Source organism: Peromyscus californicus, unplaced genomic scaffold (assembly GCF_007827085.1).
Source record: "Peromyscus californicus insignis strain IS unplaced genomic scaffold, ASM782708v3 Scaffold_24__1_contigs__length_46423439, whole genome shotgun sequence".
NCBI classification, from domain to species: Eukaryota; Metazoa; Chordata; class Mammalia; order Rodentia; family Cricetidae; genus Peromyscus; species Peromyscus californicus.
In genome coordinates, this window is record NW_026294535.1 from 37,922,603 (window position 1) to 37,941,264 (window position 18,662).

The 18,662-nt window shown below is 44.4% G+C and overlaps 1 protein-coding gene across 1 annotated transcript in view; it reads left to right on the forward strand.

Moving 5' to 3' along the window:
* The first annotated feature begins 926 nt into the window (after positions 1 to 926).
* Wif1 (WNT inhibitory factor 1) overlaps positions 927 to 18,662 on the forward strand; it is a 65,902-nt gene continuing 48,166 nt past the window's right edge. Inside the window, exons 1-2 of the mRNA XM_052753777.1 lie at positions 927 to 1,436; positions 1,867 to 2,006. Of these exons, the coding sequence (XP_052609737.1) occupies positions 1,292 to 1,436; positions 1,867 to 2,006 (285 nt within the window). The 5' untranslated portion in view covers positions 927 to 1,291. The remainder of the gene's footprint in view (positions 1,437 to 1,866; positions 2,007 to 18,662) is intronic.

Here is an 18,662-nt window from a genome sequence, read left to right on the forward strand (position 1 = left end):
AAGTGGGTGCAAAAGCAAATAAATAAATAAGTAAATAAATAAATAAACAAACAAATAAATAAAGGCTTTTCCCGAGTCTGAAATTTTTCTGTGTTTTTGAAAAAAAAAAAAAAGTTTGCTTCCGCCTTCTCTGCACATTGGAGGAGTCAGGCAAGAGGCAAAAACCTTCCCTGCAGGGGACTGGAAGCCACTGCCAGCTAGGTGCTCTTCCCACAAGACCCTCAGTCTTGTCCCCACGCTCCCCAAACTGGGCACGAGCCTCCATTTCCATTGTTTCCCCCCAAATCCAATTTTTTTATGAGAGTCCTACCCTCATGGATCAAGGTGTGCGTCTGGGCAGGTGGGGCGGTCAGGCACAGCTACCATCCAGGACCTAGGGAACAATTCTGGGTGCCACCGGGTTATCAAGAAGACAAACCACGCCGCTTAGCGGGCATCGGTCCAGTGCAGAAGTGAAAACTCCCTGCGAGGAGGACCAGCTCCAACAGCAGCCCACTAGCTTGTGGAGTCTCCGTAGTTAACTTCCCGGGAACGTGCCAACTGCCAGCTAGAGGAGGCAGAATTTGCAGACGGGCACACAGACACAATACAGTTAGAAAGTAAAGGTGGACTGTGTGCGTTTCAGTTAGCCCCCGGGATGGAAGACGGGGTGATCACCATCTTCGATGGCCAATCGAGCCCACACATGTCTCTCCCGGCGGGAGAAGGATCGAGTGACGATCCAGAAATCCCCTTGGGTGCTTTTTCTCGGTTGTTTCCCCATCACACAACCCCCGGGGCGCTCAGCACGCACTTCTTCTCACCTGGCGCGAGCGAGCCTGGCCGCCTCCCGGGTACCGCGGCCCCGCCCCCGCGGCCCCCCGCAGCGCCCCCTCGTGGCGGCCTCCCGCATGCACCTCACCAACTCTTAGCGCTCGCCCGCCGGTGCCAGCCGTGCGTTCCCGCGGTTCCTCCCTCCAGCGTGTGATCCTCGAGCTGCTGGCACTGCGGGACGTGCTGGCACCGCCAGCTCTGCCAGCATCGTGTCCCTGCGGACCTCTCTCTCTCTCCAGGGGCCCCCTCCTTCGGTGTGGCCGCGCATCCACTCCCTCCTTGCTCCCTCCTCTCCAGCTCTCCCAGGCTCACTCGCACCGGAGACTGGAGACTGCACAGCAGCCCCATCCGTTTTGAGTGGGAACCGCTCCAGCCCCGCCAGCTGCAGCCAACCTCCCCACCCCCCGAACTTCACAAGCGCAGGTTGGGTCGCTGCGGCAGGAGTTGCACCACCAGAGAGAAGGTCCTGAGCAGCAGCATGGCCAGGAGAAGTGCTATCCCAGCTTTCGCGCTCCGGTTCTGGAGCATCCTACCTTGCCTGCTCCTCCTGAGAGCAGATGCCGGGCAGCCAGAGGAGAGCTTGTACCTGTGGATCGACGCCCATCAAGCGAGGGTGCTCATAGGTAAGGCCCTGCATTTGCACCTTCCCAGTCAGTCCTCGGTCTCTCCATGCATGCACCGAGTGTGATTTAAAACTTAACTTCGAGGGTGATTGCACCCTCCTTTTAAAATCAATGTCTTCCATTGGGAAGTTTATGAGTTTCCTTCTGGGGGGGGGGGGGGGGTGTGGGAAGCAAAGGCGACCGAACATCCCGATTCTGGTGTTGCTTACGGGGAATCCAACATCTGCATGACTCCACTGTGTGTGTTAGCACGCCCGGTTCTCACCACAGACGGACGGAAAATAACTCTATTAATGTTGGTACCAAAGGCAGGTGCTCTGTGAACAGCAGTGACCTACCCTGGTTCTCTCAGGCTTTTGCTTTCTGCATGAAACACCTGTCTCTTCGAAATGCGTCCGGTTTGATAAGTTTGTTTGTTACTTACACACAGGGTTTGAAGAGGATATTCTGATTGTCTCGGAGGGGAAAATGGCCCCCTTCACACATGATTTCAGGAAAGCCCAACAAAGAATGCCAGCCATTCCCGTCAATATTCACTCCATGAATTTTACCTGGCAAGCTGTGGGGCAGGTAAGTTCTGATAAGAGAGAAAAAGCGTTCTTCGGTATTTCTAGTCTCCGGTGGTGAGTAGCAATAATAACGGTGTGTGGTGCAGTAACATTTACAGTTCTGTACCAGTTCTTGTCTGGTTGCCAAAGCAAATAAGGGATCAGTTCCAATGTATTTAAAGTTGTCAAATACATGGAAGAATCTAAGGGGCAATGTGCCTACAATCCCTATTTTAATAAGATTTGGTGTCTTCAGGTTGTTTCCATAATCATTAAACAACTAAGAAAACATTTGAAAGAATTTCTATATTAAGTGATAATCATTTGTGATATTATTTATACTTTATAACCAAATAAGTCTGTAGGTATTCTTGGCACACATTTTTAAAGGCTGATAGGTTGAGTTTTGATCTGAGAAGTATGATGCCATATGTTTCTGGTAGAGGTTCGTAGACTCAAAAGAAGTAAAATAAAATTCTAAAAGTCAAAGACTATTGATTTTTTTTTAAAGTGACCACTCAAAATGCTTTTCTATGAAAAAAGAAAAACCAATCTATGTTAATGAAGCATTCCTCTTAGTACTTAACATGTAATTGGCTTTTGTGTGTCTCCTTGTATACATCTTCATGATAATATTAGTGGTCTCTAATTTGAGAAGGATAGGATGCTTGTGTGACTTTAATTTCTGTGGCACAATTGTCTGGAGGACAAATGGTAAGTAATAAATTCTGCTCATTAGTTGGTAAAAAATTGTGTCTACTATGAAAACCATTGTAATTATAATTAACTGCACATTTTCAGGTTTTTTTAATTCTAAAATTGCTTAAATAGCCATTTTCAAGAAGAATGCAATCAAGAAAACACTTTATAAAAAGCAACTATGCTAAATCAGGAAACCACTTTGGTTCCCTGAAATTGCCTATTACAGTGCAGGCATGGCCATTTCAGCTGTGTTCTTATCCTCAGTGTGTATTGTTCTTTTTAAAATCTTCTTTGAAAATAGATCACATCCAGATCTTCAATGTTTCTATTGCTATGCGTTTTTTTGTTAAGTGATGGTTGGTGGATCCGGGTCATAGATGCTGTGGTCCCATTGCACAGATGTGTTCCCTGAAGCCTCTGTCCTCTTCCTGGTGATGTTTGGTGGATCCGGGTCATAGATGCTGTGGTCCCATTGCACAGATGATTTCCCTGAAGCCTCTGTCCTCTTCCTGCCTGCAATCCTCTCTTCATAGAGACTTTATGTGCAGTTTAGTTCGGAATATTGTGCAATCGCTAATGAATAACTGGCCTTTCATGGTTTCCTTTTCTTTCGCCCAAGTCTGTTTCCTGGTGGCTAACCACTTGTTATTGCACTCAACAGTCTATAATTTCAAGATACTTGTTCAGAATGATGGATCCATCAAAAGCTTTAGAAAGCTGTTCAACGCTCACCCAGCCCATCAGGTGAAAGGGTCGCATAATTGAAAAATTATGGTAGAAAATGCCAAGCTCCCCAACACACACACACATACACACACACACACACACACACACACACACACACACACACACACGTGCACAAGCACACCTTCTGGAGAGTTACAAGCAAAGGCTTAGTGCCATGCTCTCTCCTCTATCGCCTGTCACTGCTTATTTGCAAATACTGCCTTCTTGCTGAATATAAAACGCATTCACATAGTCAGCAATCTCACGACTGTCTTGTAAGGGGTTAGGGGAAACGGCAGAAACAGCTAAAGATGAAGTGTCTAGTGTTTTATTTCTTCTGCTTAGGTGTCGATTAAATGTATGACTTATCTCTTTATGTAGAACAGCGTTATCACCTCAAGAAGTTACTTTGTTCTCTGTGGAGAGGTAACTCCAGGTCATTACACAGCATCTGATGTGTGTTTTCCTTATGCATGGGAGAGTGTAGCATGGGGGAGAACTCCATAATGCCAAAAGAAATGTATTTTAAAATCTTATTTAAATATAACCAATTTTGCTCCCTAAAATAATGTGATTCCAGCACCATACATTTTGAAATGCCTGGGGAACTTGAAGATGGGAGAAATAATGACTTCAGTATCAATTAAGTATTTTGAAAGGTACCCATCGTGACAGCCAAACCACATCAAAACATGAAAAATGAAAAGTTAACCCTATTATCTAGTTATTTAATCCAAATGATATCAAACACTTAGACATTTCAACACCGCAGAGACAAAACAGATCTGATTCATTGCATTTTAAGCTTTGGCTGTTTTAACAACATGTGGACCAAGGTGTTTGTTTGTTTTTTGTTTTTGTTTTTTAAAGATACAAGACCTAGTAAAAGCAACAAGGAATCATCTATTTCTAGCAAATCTTGAGTCCAGTCACCCAAAGTGTCGAGAGAGCCATTTAAAGCATACCCTATGATTGGCTCCAGAGAAGTTCCAGGGGAATTGCAAAGAGCTTCATTTTCCCGCAGGAAACTGGTCAGGTCTCATGCAAGTGTTTTCAGTATGGAGGGAATTATGCAGACTCTTACATTGTGTGAGAGCATGAAACTCCTGGCACAACAGTCCCACCAGGGTGGGGAGAGGTTCGAATGGAGCCTTTACAGTGGGGGCATTTTATTCACAGAAACCAATCTTAAGAAAACCATTATGAAGGTGAATATAAGTATAGCTGTAAAGTCACTTAGAGATCCAGCGGTCACAGCAATATATGATGAAGCAATAACATGGCTAGTCTAGGCATCATTTGAGGCCATGGGAAATTTCTTAATAACAAATTAGTCTGTGATATAGTGCATTTTGTTTGGTTCCATTATAAATAGGTTGTCAGTCACAGGAAATTTCATCTGACTAACTTCCAATCTTCTAAAATGTAAGCACTGGTCATAGACGTCCTGTGACATTTTGGTTTCCCAGCAGTGAGCATGTGTTGATCTAAAAACTCATTTCATATTAGATGTGTATGAATGGATGGGTTTGTATTGGATGGGTTTAAACTCATATTGGATGAAGTTCTATGTCATAGATACTTAATATCTATTTTCCCATATCATGTCTATACTCCACGTCACTCAAGAAAATGGCAGAATAAGTGGTTTTTATAGGCAATCATCTATGGAGACCAGAGAGCTCACTAATGTTTATGTGATTTTACCAGCTTCTGAGGCCCTCAAAAATCTGCTTTTGAAGGCTTCCCTGCCTGAAATCATTCTACCTGAATTTCATTTCTTTTGGCGGGGAGGGGGGTGGTGGGGGGAGTGCAGGGGGTAAGAAGAACCTTTGCCCCCATTTTCTCTTCCATATAAAACACTCATTTACTGGCCGGTCTTTTTCTAAAAGCTTTTAGTTGAGAAGAGTTTCCATTGCAAAAGGTTTGGGCTGAAAGGCTTTGTAGTCATGAAGGCGAGAGCCCCTTTACTGTTGTGTACAACTGTTTAACGGTTGTTACTTTTCAATGTGTCCGTGCCTTATTCATGTTCTTTAAATTTGAGACAGGCAGAGACCATAAACAACCATTTTGGTTTTCTAAATTAGGCACTAATTAAACATTTTATTTGGAAAATAACACTTCCTAAACCCCAAGGCTTTCAAGTAAAAATTTTAATGGGAAGTTTGGTTAGACACATCTGAATTCTAACTTTAGGACATCAATGCTGATTTCCATATGAACGAATTTGGTGTAAGGCCAAAAAGGTTTGTAGATCCTGTGAGTAGATCTTCATGTATAAGGCTGACAAAGACTTGATCTTTTAGTGATAATACAGCCAACATTAAGACACTATGAATCTAGTACTTAATGAGGTTTATTATTTATTTATTATTTTTGGATGTATCTATTTTGATGTTTGTAGCTGGAGTTTTTTCCAGTCCCGTCCAGCCCGCAGCCACTCAGACCCAAATAAACACACAGATGCTTATATTATTTAAACTCTTTGGCCTAATTGCTCAGGCTTCTTGCTATCTAGTTCTTACATCTTAAATTAACCCATTTTGAAAAAATCTATACCTTGCCACGTGGCTCATGGCTTACCAGTATCTTTATATGTTTCTTCTCATGGCAGTAGCTGGCAGCGTCCCCTCACTCAGCCCTCCTGTTCCCAGAATTCTCCTTTTTCTTTGTCCTGCCTATACTTCCTGCCTGGTTACTGGCCAATCATCACTTTATTTATTAACCAATCAGAGCAACACATTCACAGCATACAGATATCCACAGTAGATGTTGCTTTCTTTTTTCTTTTTTATTGGGGTGGGAGTGGGTGGCCACAGTTCGTGAAATCATGTTGAGCTGTCAACATTGATTTTCATTCTTTTTATGGCCAAAAGTCTGAATTTCTTAGTTGGACAGCAAGGCCTGGGATGAAATTGCTGTCCATGGACTAGACATGCTTTGGGTGAAGATAATCAATCAATATGAACTTCAGATCTATCATCTGAATTGTGGGGCAGGCTCTAGCCATCAGAACCAGGTAGTCCAGATCTTAGAGAAAGTGTTTGGTAATGCACAGCATGTCAGTTCGTATAGCCACTAGAAACCAGTGGTGTGGTCGTTTTCAAAATGTTTTAAGATACCTGCTGTCTGAGTGATGTATCTATTTTAGAGGACTTGACTTTATCAGGCTAAAATGCAGAAACACGCTCCTTTGTTGTTGTTTTTTTTAACTTATTATTCTTTTTTTTTTTTTTTTTTTTTCGAGACAGGGTTTCTCTGTAGCTTTGCGCCTTTCCTGGGACTCACTTGGTAGCCCAGGCTGGCCTCGAACTCACAGAGATCCGCCTGCCTCTGCCTCCCGAGTGCTGGGATTAAAGGCGTGCGCCATCACCGCCCGGCTTAACTTATTATTCTTAAGTGTATATAGTGTGAGCACACATGGGCACATGGGCAAAAGCCAGAGGACATCGCGTGTCCTGCACTCTCACTCTCTGCCCAGGCCTTGAGGCAGGGTCTCACACAGAACCTGGAACCAGGCTGAGAGCCAGCATGTCCCCAGAAACCCTTGTCTCCACCCAGTAAACACAGCCACACCTGGCATTTTACATTTCCATAGATATGAATTCAGGTCCCCATGTTTGTGCAGCAAATACTCTTTTATACACTGAGCCATCTCCCCGGCTCCCTCCTTTGCTGCTATGCATGACCATTGAGAATAGAAAATATTGGACGGGATGAATAACCCAATAGTCAAGCACTGATTGCAAAAAAAAAAAAAAAAAAAAAAAAAAATTGGGGGCTAGTCCTCTGTATCACCCAAAACAAGAATAGATAATAAATATGCTGAAGTCACAGTGTATCAAAGGAGGCATTTCTAGCATGGAAAATTAACTATAGATAAATCAGTGATCCTCATTAGCTCCCTATGAACTGAAAACAGTCTTGAATTATTGAAATTACTAACTAGTTACTAGTCACTTAAAATAATAGGGAATAAAGTACACAGAAAGCATGACATCTTTGTACGGACTTGCCTTATAAGTGAATCCAGTCAGTCACACCCAGACTCAGTTTTAAAAGGAGGAAATCACCATTGAAAAAGGATGAAAACAAAACCCGGGCCATTTCTCGGACGGCCGACTCGGGTGCTGGCTAATCGCTTTTAAGAAAAGAGAATGATTGTACAGATTCGTTTCGGTAGTAACAACTAGATGGTCCATTCCGTCAGTCAAGTGCCTTCACCATGCCAGAGAGCCTGTTCCCAAGGCAGGATTGAGATGATGCAACACTGGCCCGGTGAAACGTGAGCTGCCCTTTGCAGCCTCGGGTTTCCCATTGGAGTGGCTGCGTTCCAGAGACCTGTAGTCAAGTGGGGCTTTCCCCCCTGATGAAAATCAAAGAACAGCAACAGGGGGTGAATTTTAATTTAAGAACATCCTTTCTATCTTCAAAAGACCTTCCCCTAGCTTCACCACAAGAACACTCTGAAGCATCCCTTTGCAACCCCACATTTATGATAACAGTCTTGTTTAGATCCCTGTCCACATTTTCTCCTAATGGAGTTAGGATTGCTTGAGTAGCTCCAACCTAGTGGTTGCATGTCTTAGGACTCCTGGGACTTTACCCTCCAATGTTAGTGTGTCTTTCCATCACCAAATGAGGGAAATGCCCTGTTTTCTCACCCCTGTTCCACTACTTCAAAAGAATAAAATGGTGAATACATTTTCCATACCGTGGACGTGTTTTGTTTTGTTTTAAAGGAGGTACACGTCTCAAAAGGACGACTTTAAACCTTTCGTGTTAAGACTCCGCTGTGCCCTGGTCTTTTACGCTGTGTTGTGGGCATGCCAGTGGGGATCAGAGAGTAACTCTGCAGAGATCCCGTTTCATTTAGCAAAGCAGGCATATGCCAGCCATCTGCTGTATCTGCTGATAGAAAACAGCAGTTTCTCAAACATTTGCCAGAAAAAAAGGGGGAGGGGCTTTATAGCTTAGAGGAGATGAGTTACAAGTTACCTTGAGAGCCACATCTGGTTCTGTAGAGGTCTACATGGCATAAATGTAAACTCTGTTATGTCTCCCTTCCATGGTGGTGTGAAAGCGCATAAACAAACACTTCACTGGCATCCTTTCTGCTTAGTCCTGGCTTTGAACTACTTGCACAAATAAAGGTATTTTAAATTTCTATGGTGAAGCAGAAATGTCTTTAATTTTAGGTTAAGCTCATTTAATCTATCTACCCCTGATAACTAAGAGGGGTGTGTGGAGGAAATGAATTTGGGGAAGCTGAGTTTCATGACAGTGATTCTCATTCTGTGATGTGAGCTCCAGAGGGTGCCTCATTGGATCAGGGCCTCGTTGTTGACCACAGTGGTCTAGCTAACTCTCTCAAGTGATGTGAGAATAACATGCTTACATGCCTAGGGACCTGAAGGAATGGGCATTGTTCTCCCATGTAGACTGAGAGCAACAAAGAAATCCATCCCTTTTCCTTCTAGGGAGGAGTGAGGTTCTCTAAGCAGGTGCTGTGTGAATTAATTCCCTGATGGGTGAGTCAGATCAGTCACTGACAAAAATCCTAAGTGAAAAGTCGGGATTCCCAGATGCTTGGAGGTCCCAAAGGCGAAGGCAGGTTCCCCGTGACTGTGCAGGACTTCACCTCATATCTGAAGGGTAATGGGCACCCAATGAAGAAGAGTTAAAGGTCAAAAGGTAGAGGAGGGAGCTTGGTGTGAAGGAACAGAAAGTAGAAACCACTCATGTGGTTTGTCTCTCGTCTGTTTCCCCTTCCTTTGAGAGGCATCACTCATTATCTTGCACATTTATGCTGGGGATGCACTGAGTACATTTTGTTTATCTGCTGAATGGCTGATGTCTTCTCCATCACCTGAATTCAGCACTTTTCTCTAGAAGCCCTTGGAAAAAATTTGCAATGATTTCTCTTCTCTGTCTTTCTTCCTCCTTGTCTCCCCCCCCAGCCCCCTGATTTTGATTATATAGACATGAAACTATAAAAAAAATTAGCTTCTATGGGGCTGGAGAGGTGGCTCAGTGGTTAAGGGCAGTTGCTGCTCTTCCAGAGGACCCAGGTTTGGTTCCTAGCACTTATATGGTGGCTCACAAATGTCTCCAATTCCAGGGGATCCCATACCCTCTTCTGGCCTCTATGGCATGTAGTGCACACACATACATCCAGGCAAAACACTCATACACCTATAAAAATAAAAATAAACAAATCTTTAAAATAGCTTTTTAAGGGAATAGAACATAATAAATGAATTTCCTAATGGAGTCTCAACCACAAAGGGGAGCTTAAATAAGGAAAGAGTGTGTTAATTTAAAGAAAACAAGTGAGTTGGCCTGCCTTTTCAGTTCTACAATTATCCTGTAAATATGAAGAAAAGTAGACACAGGGCAGTAATCAAGTCTGGCAGGTGGCCTTCCCATTTAAAGAATGGGAAATTGAACACTGTATGTAGATTCATTTAACATATGGTTGACTCTTCTAATATTTGTTTTTCTTTAATTTATTAATGTTTAAAACACAGTAGAATCCCAGAACTTTTACTCTTCTTCTTCTTCCCTGTTTTCCTCAGATAGTCATGTGGATGGTACTTCTGAGCTCTGAATTTTATCTCTGGTTGGGATTTTATGGATGCCTTAGTCAGTGTTCTATTGCTGTGAAGAGACACCAGGACCATAGCAACTCTTGGAAAGGAAAGCGTTTAATTGGGGCTGGCTTACAGTTTCAGAGGCTTGGTCCCTTATCCTCAAGGTGGGAGCATGGTGGCACATAGGCAGACATGGTCCTGGGGAAGGAGCCTTCTCATCCCGATCTGCAGGCAGCAGGAAGAGAGAGAGACACTGGGCCTGGCTTGAGCATCTGGAACCCCAGAGCTCACCCCAAGTGGCACACTTCCTCCAACAAGGCCTCCTCCAACAAGGCCACACCTCCTCCAACAAGGCCACACCTCCTCCAACAAGGCCACACCTCCTCCAACAAGGCCACACCTCCTCCAACAAGGCCACACCTCCTCCAACAAGGCCACACCTCCTAATCCTGTCAAGTAGCACCACTCTCCAATGACCATGCATTTTAATACATGAGTTTCTGGTGGTCATTCCTATCCAAACTACCTCAATGGATAAATTTGATGAATCTGGGAAATGGTCAGGCAGCATTTAAAACCCAGCCCTCAGAGTAAAATCTCACATGCGGCGCCATGGTATGGCCCGAGACAAAACAGTTTATGGGTGAGAGCTTAAGCTAACAATGTGAGAAAAAAAAGGCTGTAGTCTCTGTGGCTTGTCCAGTACTCAGAGCATGCTTTGGGAGAAATACGTGATCAAGAACTCTCAAGAAAATTGAGCACCTACTTAAAAAGTCAGAAGTATAAACAGGTCACATGGATGATACTTGGAATGTGGCACGTGATGTTGCAGAAGTTCTGAGGCATCCGCAAGGAATCACATGAGTGCAGAGGCAAAACTACATATGCCTACTGAGTTAACTGAGCAAAGAGAGGTCAAAGGAAACAGCTGGGGATGAGAAATAGAGACCAGAAATGTCTGGGTCTCTGGTCTCTCGGGTGGCTAGAGTGTGTAGTATGATGTAGAAGTGGGGCAGGAATTGATCCCAGGTGACTTTGTCTGTAGACAATGGCCAGCCAGTCACTGAAGAAGCGTAGAGTACTGGACAGCCTCATGCTATCTTGGTAGTACTTTCCTAAGGGATCTGGGCTGCAAAGACATCTGGGAACAGAGGAGAAGATCATGGATGAAGGGGAGGGAAAATAGACTGGAGAAAGATTTAGTTGATACAAATCTGGAAGTTGTGGTGCTAAGAATAAGGGGTCACTTGTCCTTTCCTGTGCCTCACTCAGTGGCCCTTCAGCCTCTCTGTCACACACACACACACACACCACCCCGAAGCGCCTGCCTTCCCCACCTCCGGACTTCCGTACGTGAAATTCCTTTCGCTCAGAACGCACTCCCTTCAGAACCCTGCATGGCCCTCTCGTGACTACCCTCTCTTACACCTCTGGTCAATGGTGCCTCCTTGGAGAGGCTTTCCTACAACAACCGGCACTCTGTTCCCTACCGAGCACGCGTTCTCACCGGAGAATGATGGCGGTGCTTGGTTGGTTACGTTTGGCCTTAATCGCCTGGCTCCCCGTTCCACGCAAGTTCACGAAAGCAAGAACTCGGTTGTGTTTACTGTGTATCTCCCGAGGCCAGAACATCCTGGCTCCTAGCGCATGGTTGATAATTCTATGCTGGACGAATAAAGGAGGCATGTCTAATTATCACTGTCACTGCACAGATAAGGCAACCGAGGCATGGAAAGGCAATGATCACACCACTAATAAACAGCAGAGTAAGGCAGGATCCAAGCCCAGGCAGTTAGGGCCCAGATCCCTTAGGAAAGTACTTAAACTTAGTACGTCAGTGTAAATACTAAACAGAGCTGTGACCACAGAGCTTTGGGAACACAGAGGAGGAAGCAGCCAGTTTGGGCTGGGGGAGCAGGAGGGTATGGCTCGTCTATGGAAGACTTGTGACAATAGGAAGGATGTTCATGAAACTAATCAGTTGGGGGAGGAGGAAGGCTTAGGAAGAAGGTCTGGCAATAGGAGAGTCAAAGGAGTTGCATACGTACATTTTGGGAGAGAAGCACATTCTGCCTGAGTCTGGGTCTTCGCACATGGAAGAAAGAATCCGGGGCTTGGGAGGGGCCCGTAGAGGAGGACATGAGGCAGGATGTTTGGTCAAGGTGAAGTGGAGAAACATTGGAGAGGTCACACCGCCAATCCAGGGCTCTGGCGCTTTTATCTCTCAGGGCTGTGGTTTCAGTTACATCTGAACCCTACCAAATTCTCCCGTGTGAGTGTATCTCAAAACTCCAACATCTTCAGTCACTGAACATGAATGGCAACTTGCGTCTTTGTACAGAACACACGCTCTAGCTCCAGTTTTGGAAGACAAGGCAGCAGGATTCGTTCCCTCCAATATGGTTATATTTACTGCTAGGTTTCAAAGCATTTGCATGAGGATCCCTGTTTGCTGAGTCTGGGTCAATAATAGTAATAGTCAACAGTGGCCTAGAGTGTAGCTTAGTGGCAGAGTGTTTGCCTAGCATCCACAAGGCCCTGGGCTCATTGCCAGCACCTAGAGAAACAGAAGCCAATCCTTAGTGGAATCCTTTGTCGGGGACTCTTGTGAACCCTTTCTGGATCACCTCTCACCAGATCCTCAGAACACCCCTATAGTACTGCATTAGTTGCTATTTTCATTACTGTGAGGGGGTTGTCTTGGCTCATTCTTGGCCTAGTGGAGTTCCTGATGACAGAAGCCCTTCCCATCTTAGAACATCTGGACCAGATGAGTAGAGCTGCAACCAGAAGAAAATACCACCTTCAAAGTCCCCCCCCCCGCCACACACACACACACACACACACACACACACACACACACACACACACACAGAGCGACCCACTTCTGCTAGCTAACCCATAGTTCCAAGAGTTCTACAAGCCCCTGAAATGGGGCCACGGGGTGGGGGGGAGCTAAGTGTGCGAATGCAGCAGCCTAGGGGAGAACTTTGACGTTGAAAGCATTATGGGTAGGCACCCTTGCTCTCCTGAGGTTATAAAAAGGACATGGAGGTATAAAAAAGTCAAGTTATTTACTTAAGAGTAGACTGCTAAAAATACTTCTGCATATAAGAAACATAAATTTTTTCTTTTTGTGGTCCAGAGACCTTATTCATATCTGCTTTGATAGTTTTTGGAATGTCTACTCATTCCAAAAATCAACAGTTCAAAGGACACATCAATGCTTTGTGTGTCCAAGTCCAGGAAACATACATTTTAATTGCTACAACTGCTTTCAAGAAGTCACCAGTTACAGGAAAGACACAGACATTCCTAAGGCGACTCTAACAATGGTGATATGTTCTCAGGGTCAACGTGGATAAAATGTTTCTTTGCACTTGAGAGTCTAATCAAAGAGGTCAGTGGGGGCTGAAATCCAGCCCACATTTCACTTCTCAGTCTTTATACTCGGACACAAAGTTACCCTGTTTGGAGAAAGCTCCTTCACGCCATTTGCAAAGGAGTCCAAATGGGGCAGCTGTGGTTTCTGCCAATATGCTGAGGAAGGCGCTATGAGACCACAACCCCAGATAAATGTACAAGTGTCTACATTCTAGCGAAGACATTGCTAAGCAGGAAGATCTGAGTAGCATCTGGAAAGACGCAGAGGAGGCAGGGAGTGTTCAAACAAAGGTGGTTGAGATGTGCACTCTAGTTATCATGAAGAACCCATAGGAAGGTACGCAGACGTGAGAATCCTTGGTGTGTGTGCAGAATGACAATTATTATGAACGGCCAGAGCTTATAGGATAGAAACTGAGGAATGTGGGTCTGAAAGAGTAAGCTTAGGAAAGGCCATGATAGTTACCTGCATGCCATAGTTGACATTATCTTGTAGACAACAAATGGAGGTGGGGGCATTGAAAATTTTAAACTAAATAGTGTGGTGTTTGAGTGGGGGATAATGTTGGACAGATGGAAGTCTGACTGGAGACTTGGGGACACTTCAGAAAGTATTTGATGAGATGTCACAGAAGGTGAGGAGGGCCAAAAGCCAGGCAGGCAGTGGAGGGAGGGGCGGATTCCTGTCCTTGCTCAGTATCACTCACTGGACATGGCATTAATGGAAACAAGGGGACAGAAGATGACTTCAGGTGGCTTAGTGGATAGTCATGTAATCAGAGGATCAGCATTTGAGGTGCAAAGACAATTAGATTCCGTTCAGAAACTGTGGGTATATTTCACACCAGATGGCAAAGTCTGGTAGAGCCTTGAAAATTTGAAACTGGACTTAAGACGTGATGTGAATGACAAATACCAAGTTTTGAAGGCTGACTCCTTCCTGTCCTTTCCTTCCCTTCTTTTGACCTCAGGTCAATGTTTATTAAGGTCCTACCTAATGCCCATGGCTATGAAGAACACTAAGAAGATCAGAGTGAATGAATGTAAAGCTTGCTCTCATGGAGTTCACAGTCCAGTATGGAAACAGATATGACCCAAAGTAATAGCAACACACTCTAAACATTTTTCAATTGCAGGATGAACAAGGCACAGTAAGTTCTGGGGAGGGAGCATTGGCCCGGCAGAGGGGGAGCCAATTAAACATGGCATTCCTGATGTTCTTCGGGGTTGTGCCCTGAGTTTCATAAAACTGTGACATACTATGTGGAACAAGGTTTGCTCCTCTTCATGACTTGCATGGCCTTGAGCCTTGTGAATTCTGCCTTCCACTTGTCATAAAATCTTGGACATGGACATGACCAGGGTCACCATTGTCACTAGGGGGCAGAGCAAATCAGCCCTCCTAGGGAAGCCATCTGAAACTACTCATGGCAAACTAGTTTGTGGAAGCCAGAGATGAGCCTGAACAAACCTGGTGAGGTGCCTTGTTTCCAAGGACCATGTCGGTCTTGGCTATGGTTGGATCACTAGGAGGATTCTGAAGCTAAGTCCAGGGGACATCTTTTACTTCTGGTGTAACCAGAGGGTCCCCTGCAGACTTGTAGAACACTCCGGTGTTTGGTTTTACAGTTTTATATTAATTATTATTAATGAATATCAATTACTAATAATTTATCATATTCACTTCTATTTCCACTTAGAAGCTGATTAGAATGGAAGATTGAGTTTATGTTGCCATCACGTAAAGCAAAGTGAAGTTTTTTCTTGGGGGTTGTTTTCCATCTTGACATTTTTTTGAGCCTTAGGTGTGGTGTCTTCCGGCTGCTACTCATTTCAGTAGCTCATTAACACCTTTAGCATGTTGGAAGTTGCTCATATTTCGGCCACTGATATCATTATAGCTCACGATATATTTAAGAACTGACTAATTGTCAACTAAAGACAGGAATGATTTCATTACATATTAATGACCCATTTCTTTGGCTTAAACAGTGCTCTAATGCAGAGAGGGGTCAAATGTAAGGTCATCTTTCCTTGTGCGTTTGATGTTGGCTTTGCCTTTTCTGAATGTATGATTCAAAGGAGCCAGTCAGCCACTGGAAGAGACTGGAGGGCTCCTCCAACCTTACCCCAAAGTGTCAGAGCACTCAGTGCTTAGGCTCTGGTGGGGCTCTCACAACGACAGGGCTTTTTAAAAGGTTTTCTTTTTTGTGTGTGTGTCAAACACAGTTGCTTTTCATAAGGGATCATGGCCTGTCTTCCTAGTACAAACTGAATAGCTCCAGCCTCTACAGCAGCTGTTCTCAACCTGTGGGTCACAACCCCCTTGGAGGTCAAACAACCCTTTCACAGAGGTCACCTAAGACCATCAGAAAACACAGATGTTTCCATTACGACTCATAATGGTAGAAAAATTAGTTATGAAGTTGCAATGAAATAACTTCATGGTTGGGGGTCACCATGACATGAGGAACTGTACCGAAGAGTCTCAACATTAGGAAGGCTGAGAATCACTGGTGTACAGAATCCCACTTGCGTTTACACCCTCAAGTTGTTTAATTTCTTCTGCTTCTTCCCCAGCGGGGATCTGCTAGTTGTTACCATGGCTCCACAAAACCCCATCCTGGATGGAGATGTTTTGACCTCTTATCACAGTGCCAGGTTGCTTCCCAGACCTGGGCAAGCTGTTCCCACTCTTTCAGCAGTGATCACAGAGCCAGCCAACCTGGGGTCTATTCTTCACAGGCCTTTGGGGCCACAGAGCAACTTGCCATTATGTGGGGGGAAAATGAGTCTACCCCTTTCTATGGTTTGACATTGAACTTTGTCTCTTGGTACCTTGAGCCTGCTCCTGCAGCTCAGGTCCCCATAGATGTCAAACCCCAGCATTAGAATCAGGCCTTAACTCTCCTAGTAATCTTTGTCTATCTTCTAAGCAACTGCATTAAAAAACAACTCTACCTTCCCATGGGTGATGGAGGGCATCACAGACAACCAGAAGCACATCCAAACTCCGGATCCCAATTAGAGCTCTGCTGGGATGCCTGGGTGGATCCCATATAAAATCCCTGGTTCCAATCTTGCTCCCTGTTTCTGGAGCCTGAGGGTAAACATTTAACCTCTTTCTCATTTGAGACTGGACCATAGGCTCCCCTTCCTTTCAAATTGTCCTTTCTCTGTGCCAAACTTGCCACTTGGTGTAATCAGCTTTATATTTCTTCAACCTTGACTTGTATACTTTTATGAAAAGTACAAAGTTCTCCCAGGATGGAACTCACTAGGACTTTACTCATTATGCTCTGATAAGCAAAGAGTTGTTTTTTGTTTCTTTGTTGTTTGTTTGCTAGAATTGGAAATTAGTTTATAGGATTTTGAAAACATCTTTTGTTCTGTAATATTTGTGTGATAAAGAAGGAGGTGGGGGCTGGAGAGATGGCTCAGCAGTCAAGAGTACTGGTTGATTTTCCAGAGGACACGGGTTCGATCTCCCCCATTCACATGGCAGCTCATAACCATCTGTAACTCCAGTCCCAGGGACTCTGATGCTCTCTACTGGCCTCCATGTGCATCAGACATGCACGTGGTGCCACAGACATATATGCAACAAAACACCTGTACACATAAAATAAAAATAAATAAATCCCTTACAAGGAGGAGCCATGGAAGAAAAAGGAAGAGATTAAAAACCAAAGAAACTGCCGGGCGGTGGTGGCACACGCCTTTAATCCCAGTACTCGGGAGGCAGAGCCAGGTGGATCTCTGTGAATTCGAGGCCAGCCTGGTCTACAGAGCGAGATCCAGGACAGGCACCAAAACTACGCAGAGAAACCCTGTCTCGGAAAAAAAAATTATCTAATTTACTTCCCATAACCATACTATTATCCCCATTTTACAAAACAACAACTAAGTTCTACAAGGTCAGATAACGTGCCTGAGGCCACAGCTAGCCGACAGTAGAACCAGGATACACAATGAGGTAGTCAAAATCCGTGATCAAATTGCAGCTTGTGCTCTTTGAAACCCATATTTTCCCGAATCTTTGTTTTTATTATTTGAATACTATATTGCACTCATCTACAGGGTATCCCACTGTGCGCTGCATGATTTTAAGACAGCCTCCTGACCAGACATTGTCAGAAGAGACTTTCATAACTTGGCTGATGATTTACTTGAACTTGCCATTTTAAAGATTTTTTTCTAATTTTTATTACATTTATTATATTGTGTGTGTGTGTTTGTGGGGGGCGGGGGGAGGGGAGGCAAGCCACGGGGCATGTGTGGAGGTCAGAGCACAGCTTTCAGGAGTGAATTGTCTTCTTCTATAAGGTGGGGCCTGGGGATCGAACTCAGATCGCCAGGCTTAGCAATCAGTGCCTTTTATCCTCCAAGCCATCTCGCTGGCCAGGATGTCAAAAATCAGTGGTTTCATATGACTTAATGGTATCATGATAGCAATAACCGACATTCACTGGGCAGCAGCTGTGGGTGAGCTAAGCAATTTACCTGAACTCTTTCTCTTAACACTTCAATCGATTCTATGGGTTGAAAATTTTATTTTATTTTTTATTTATTTATTTATTTATTTTTTTTGGTTTTTCGAGACAGGGTTTCTCTGTGTAGCTTTGCGCCTTTCCTGGAACTCGCTTTGGAGACCAGGCTGGCCTCGAACTCACAGAGATCCGCCTGGCTCTGCCTCCCGAGTGCTGGGATTAAAGGCGTGCGCCACCACCGCCCGGCCTGGAAATTTTATTTTTATCTCTTTACATTCAGTGCAAGTGAAGAATGAGGTCCAAGGAAATTGCATACTTTTTCTCTAGGTCACACATTGGTCACCTGCAGGGCATGGGTTTGAACCCAGGCAGTCAGATGAATGGGTCATAGGTATATTTTATTTCAGCTTTTCATCATCATCCTATAAACATTGTACAACTTGTTCATCCAAACAATTTTGGTTTTGAGACAGTGTCTTATGTCGCCCAGGCTGGCCTCGAACTCAATATATAGCTGAATTTCTCATCCTCCTGTCTCTACCTCCCAAGTGCTAAGATTATAAGTGTATATACCTGGTTTTATTCGAAGCTGGAAATCAAACTCAGGGCATCATGCATGCTAGGAAAGTAGTCTATCAACTGAACCCCACCCCTAGCCCTCAAATAATTCTTTAAAAGGCAGCTTCCTTCGTAGAGATATCAAACCACCTGAGAAAGATGTAGATCAGAAGCCAAATGGATGCATGATCCACTCATCTCCAGATTGGATGCCTGTCATAAATT